Genomic DNA, 6,184 nt, shown 5'->3' on the forward strand with positions numbered 1-6,184 from the left:
TGATTCAGTAAACATAGACAACAATGGAGATAGGGCTTTGTGAATTTTTTTTAAAAATTCTACTGGGAACCCATCTGGTCCTGGGTATTTAGCAGATTGCATATTTGAATGGCTTCTGAGACCTCCACCACCATCAGGGGGCGAACAAGGTCACCTTTCTGAGAGTCATCAAGAAAAAAAAGACTGATTATTAATAAAATGTTTATAGATAAAATAACCGCATATAATGCCTGCTTGTGTCGCATCCAGTGAGTTAAATACCTGACAAATCAAGAAACATCAGTGAATTGATTAGAGCAAAGCCTTAATGAAGTTCGAACTGATAGTGTGAGAGGTGAATAGACACTCACTGATAGATTTCCCAGGGTAGAGCTTGACCTGGGTGTATCCTGGTACATGAGTTTCATCTTTGGCTCTTAATGTGTCCAGCTCATGTTTAATGATGTACTGACACTCAGCCATGCTGAGGAATCTGTCTCCATCCCCTGCAGACACATAATAGATCAGAAACAAATAGCAAACAACAAGCAAAGGCATGTTAAACAGTAATACTGCAACAGCTCTGTGATACTGAGGGCAGTCTTTTCAAACTCTAACCAATAGTTCAATCAGTGTGTCAGTTACGTTGACAACAGTTTGTTCTTCAACTACAATTTATCTTCTTCTTTTGATTTTAAAGCATCTTGTAATACTTCAGTTGTGACGCTTAGAAATCAACTACATGCTGGACTAGTGGATATAATTCAGCAATGGTCTTACTAGGCAATATCATACAGCAGTGACTCATTTACTTTTACAATCATGAATTGGACTTTAGGGCTGAAATTCCAAGTTTTTTTCATTTTATTTCTATAAAATTTAAAAAATTGTAATTTCTCAGAGCCCAAGGTGACATCAGTCCACATGTCAAAGTGTCCTCCTGTAAGAAACTGAACCCCAAATCGATACTGGTGAAGTAGCCCTGATGGCTGTGCCATAAGTATTGTTAGTATGTGAATGCCAAGTATGATTGTATGTGTGATTGAGTGAATGTGGCATGTAGTATAAAGCGCTTTGAGTGGTCGATCAGACTAGAAAAATGCTATATAAGTGCGATCCATTTACATCTTTAAATGTCTTGTTTTGTCAGATCAACAGTCTAAAACCCAAAGAGATAAGACTTACATTGATATAAAACAGAGCAAAACAGCAAATCCTCACATTTGAGTTTTTGCTTGAAATGACTTAAAGGATCAATTAATTATCAAAATAGTTGGTACTTAATTTTCTCAAGACATCAACTAAGCTCAAATCAGATTTTGATCAAATTTTATCCAATCAGAAATTTGTATCAAAGTAGTAGTAGCATCCAATTATTTGATCTGTATGCTTTAAAAATCCATTAACAAATCAATTAAGGCATGGCTTTCTATAGTTTTAAGAAAAAATGTAAATTGATACTTAGGCACTAAAACTCAAAGATTAAGATTAAAAGAATTTAAACATATGTTTCGCCAGACAGAACTGAAAGTTTTACTGAATTTTTCTTTTCTAAAGAAAAGAGAGAGAAAATTAAAATTCAGTTGGAGTTTTGTCCTTAATGGCTTAATAGAATCTCCAAAAGTACAATAGGAGGCAGACCCTTCAGTTAGCAGGCTCCTCTACTGTGGAATCGTCTTCCAGTTTGGGTCCAGGAGGTAGACACCCTCTCCATATTTAAGAGTAGGCTTAAAACCCTCCTTATTGATAAAGCTTACAGTTAGAGCTGGCTCAGGCTTTGCTTGAACCACACCCTAGTTATGCTGCTATAGGCCTAGACTGCCAGGTGACTTCCCATGATGCACCAAGCACCTCTCTCCTCCTCTTCCTCTCCATTTGCACTCATTCATATGAGATCAATGCTCGTTACTAACTTGACTGCTCAACACTCACTGCTTCAAATATTATGATTATGATCTATTATATCTAGTTTTATTAGTACTATTGTTCACCCTATTATTATAATTATTAGTTTTATTATTAGTCTCACTATTGTTACACATCTTTATGTTATACCTCTTCTGTGCTATGCCCCCCTCTCTTATCCTTTTCCTCTCCATCTGCACACATTCATATGGCATCATTGTTCGTTACTAACTTGACTTCTCCTCTCTCGTAGTTTTGTGCTTTCTCGTCTCTCTCCTCTCTTTTCCTGTCGCTTTCTGCAGGTATTTCTGCCCCAGGTGTTAGAGAGTCTGGATCTGTGACTGCATACCATGATCCTGCTCAACACGCACTGCTTCAAATATTATGATCATATTTAGTTTTATTAGTACTATTATTCACCCTATTATTATAATTATTAGTTTTATTATCAGTCTCGTTATTGTTATACGTCTTTATGTAATACGTCTACTGTGCTATGCCCCCCCTCCCCTTTTCTCCCTCTCTCTCCCTCTCTCTCTCTCTCTCTCTCTCTCTCAACCCAGCCGGTTGGGGCAGACGGAAGCCCACCATGAGCCAGGTTCTGTTTAAGGTTTCTACCTGTTAAAAGGGAGTTTTTCCTTGCTGTTGTCGCCAAGTGCTTGCTCATGGGGGAACGTTGGGTCTCTGTAAATATATGTATAAAAGAGTACGGTGTAGACCTGCTATACATGAAAAGTGCCCTGAGATAACCTCTGTTATGATTTGGCTCTATAAAATTAAAACTGAATTGAACTGAATTGAATTGAATTGTTAGATTATGAGCCAAACGAATCTGGATATTTTACCGACAAGGAGCTAGATCAAAAATGGAACTGGCTAAGTGAGGAAATTGAGTCATATGTCTTTATTATCATTTTTCTACTGAATAATAAACAAACAGTATTTGCAGCTATTTTCTGTAAGTCACTGACTATTTTACAGAATCATACCTCAGACTCCCTGGATAAATGTTATGAGAATGGCCCTGTTTGTGTTTACCTATTCTGTGTATCTTATTTGGTTGCATTTGGGCTATTACCCCATCCTGGTGCAACTTAAGCTACAGTTATAAACTTAATTCTAAAGCAGTTGCTAAAGCTGTTTTTTGGTTTGTGTATCGCAAACCAAACAACAACCTTCATGTAGACCTCCTTCTGGACTTTACCTTTAAAATCTTTGAAGTTCTGTTTGTTGGCACAGGTGAAGCCCCTCATGGATCCATCACTGAACTCCTTGAAGAGGCCGACATCCTCAGCACCAGAGAGCAGCCTCTGCCAGGGGGCCCCTACCAGAAACATGTTGGGGTTTTCCTTCTCCTGAGCCCCAACTCCAAGGCCCAGCTGCTCCACTAACAGTTCAGCACCTGGGAAAAATGACAGGATTAATAACACTGAGTGTAATGGCAAACAATAAAAGAAATATTACAGGAGAGAGGAGAACTCTAAGTACAATACCTCCATTCTTTTGTTGGTCTCTTATCCTGCTCAGTAGCCATTCAATGGCTTCCTCCTTAGTGTCGGAGGCCAGCTCCACCACCACCAGAGGAGTGAACCTGGAGCCACTGCTGTCTGCTGACGGCCTCTGCAGCATCATTTCCTGTCCCAGGGGGGCTGCACAATAAATTATTGAGAAATGACCACCAAAGAAAATGTCCTCCGGTGCTACTCAAGGGGAAAGTGAGGAAAAGAAAAAATAGAAATTTTATATATAAATTACAATATAACTGCAAATATTGATATCATAACTATAATATGGATTACATAGTAATTTAATAAACATGTAAATGTAAAAAAAATATTAAACTGTGAAAATATATAATCACTGAGCACTTTATTAGGAACACCTGTAGACCTGCTTATTCATACAGTTATCCAGTCAATCATGTGGCAGCAGTGCAATGCATAAAATAATGCATATACAGGTCAGTGTATGATTGCTAGTGCCAGAGGTGCCGGTTTGAATATTTCTGAACTGCTGATCTCCTGTGATTTTCATGCACCACAAGTTTTTAGAGTTCACTCAGTATGGTGTGGAAAAATAAAAAAACATTCAATCAGCTTGTTGATGAGAGGAATCACAAAACAATGGCCAGACTGATTGGAGCTGACAGAAAGGCTACAGTAACTCAGATAACCAGTCTTTACAACTGTGGTGAGCTGAAAAGCATCTCAGAATGAACAACACATCCAACCTTGAGGTGGATCGACTACAACAGCAGAAGAACACATCAGGTTCCACTCCAACAACATAAATCTGAGGAGGTAGTAGTCACAGGCTCACCACAACTGGACAGCTGAAGACTGGAAAAACGTAGCCTGATCTGATGAATCTGGATTTCTGCTGAGGCACGCATATTTGGTCAGAATTTGTTGACAACAACCTGCATTGTGTCAAGAGTCCAGGCTGCTGGTGGTGCTGTAATGGTGTGGGGAATGTTCTTTCTTGGCACGCTTTGGGCCCCTTAATACCAATCAATCAACTGTCTGTATGCCACAGGCTTTCTGAGTATTGCTGCTGACCATGTGCATCTCTTTTTGGCCACAATTTACCATTTTCTAATGGCTACTTCCAGCAGGATAATGCACCATGTCACAAAGCAAAAGTTGTCTCCAACTGGTTTCATGAACATGAAAATGAGTTAAGTGTACTTCAGTGGCCTGCCCAGAAGTGGCAGAATCTCAAAGGAATGTTTCCAACATCTTGTGTAATCCAGGCCACAAACAACAGGCTGTCTTGAGAGCAAAGGGAGTGCTAAAAGGTGTACTTAATAAAGTGCTCACTGAGTGTATATTATTATATTAGTACAAAAGATAAACAAAATCCAACGGTTCTCAACTGTAAAACTCACAAGATATTTTGAGACTTGAGGCGCTATTGTGTGCATACAAAATCAAAATGTATTTACATAACAAACTGTATCTGTAAGGTAATAAGCCCAGATGAGAATAAAAATGAGACTTTAGCCCAGAACAGGAAAAATGGCAGTCCTCAGTGCAAAGTCAAAGTAAATATTCTGGAAATCTCACTGACAGGCTTACACAAGGTGTGTCATAAAGTGCACCACCCAAATATCTACAGGGAACTCCCAACAACAAAGTGGCAGAAAAATCACCAGTGGAATCATTGCTACAATGACCTACTTTGTGGGGTCAATTGATTTATTAACATCCACAAACTGTATAGGCTGTGGCGTGGAGAACAGGCGACAGATAGAGTGTACTGACAGAAACAGCTGACTGACTCACACTCACACAGAAACGGAGGGCCTTGTGTAGAAGCGACGCGTGTTATTAAATGGCATTAGTGGAAAATCGTACCGACTACTTCACGTTTCTGTGTGTATTCCGGCAGCTCGGTACTCACCCTGATCTCTATCTGTGTGGGAACCGGCTCTATTCCAGCCACGGGGCGGGAGCTGGCCCTGCTGATCTGTGAACAGTCAGCTTAGTGTATGAACGACATGTATGTGTAGTTTGGTGTCTGAAGGCTGCTGCACCCGGTGGACTTCAGTTATGTTCCACGTCACGAAACAGCGCAGCAAACTTTAGCTGTCACACCCCCCAACGTCCTGTTGCTGTTACTGCTGTGGACCAACGATTATAAATATTTCAACAACACGCCTGAGATTTAAAAAAATAAAAATCATTGTCTTTCTATGGTAAGCAACATAGAGAAATTCAGAGATGAACAAACCGGCTCATGGGTCATTACGCTTGTTACTAATACCGCTAATGTCTGCTCCTAAAAGTAGCAAGACCGTACCTTGACCACAGTCGTAGGTACATTGGAAGCACCTGTGGACTGGAAGAATTTTTGATACACAAATACTGTCAACCCTGTTGTAATTCACTGTATGCTTCTATTATCTTTAATACTGTCCTAGTAATTGTCACTTATTGCCAATAATAAATGACTTTTATTTTTGTTAAATACGTTTATAATAATAATAATATTAATAATAATAATAATTATTATAATAATTATTATTATTATTATCATTAGATAAAATAACCCTCTTGGATTCCTCATCCTTTGAAATGGTGAATAGTTTCCATTATACAATGGGCTGAACAAAATCTGATCAATGAATTCCATCCCAAACTGGCCACTAGATTTTTGACTTGAGCAAAGGAGGCATTAAAATGAATAAGATCATCCTCTGGGGACCACAGATGTCACTGGCATCTTCCAAGGCCCCTTTCCAGCTCTGGGCCCCCGATTCATTCTGTTTTTCTCTCAGTTTTGCACCCCAGCTGCCCAG

At 39.3% G+C, this 6,184-nt stretch overlaps 1 protein-coding gene across 6 annotated transcripts in view; it reads right to left on the minus strand.

Annotated features, from left to right (window-relative positions):
• ano10a (anoctamin 10a) overlaps nt 1–6,184 on the minus strand; it is a 45,086-nt gene that overhangs the window by 37,713 nt on the left and 1,189 nt on the right. For 3 of the 6 annotated variants that reach the window (XM_040117141.1, XM_040117145.1, XM_040117146.1), the window contains exons 2-5: nt 5,287–5,506; nt 3,378–3,533; nt 3,089–3,286; nt 351–485 (exon numbers count right to left, since the gene is read on the minus strand). In XM_040117141.1, the coding sequence (XP_039973075.1) occupies nt 351–485; nt 3,089–3,286; nt 3,378–3,516 (472 nt within the window). In that variant the 5' untranslated portion in view covers nt 3,517–3,533; nt 5,287–5,506. Of the gene's footprint in view, nt 1–350; nt 486–3,088; nt 3,287–3,377; nt 3,585–5,286; nt 5,507–6,184 lie in introns of all 6 variants that reach the window. The other 3 variants (XM_040117142.1, XM_040117144.1, XM_040117143.1) reach the window with 3 other exon arrangements.

Source organism: Xiphias gladius, chromosome 22, assembly GCF_016859285.1.
Source record: "Xiphias gladius isolate SHS-SW01 ecotype Sanya breed wild chromosome 22, ASM1685928v1, whole genome shotgun sequence".
Classification (NCBI taxonomy): domain Eukaryota; kingdom Metazoa; phylum Chordata; class Actinopteri; order Istiophoriformes; family Xiphiidae; genus Xiphias; species Xiphias gladius.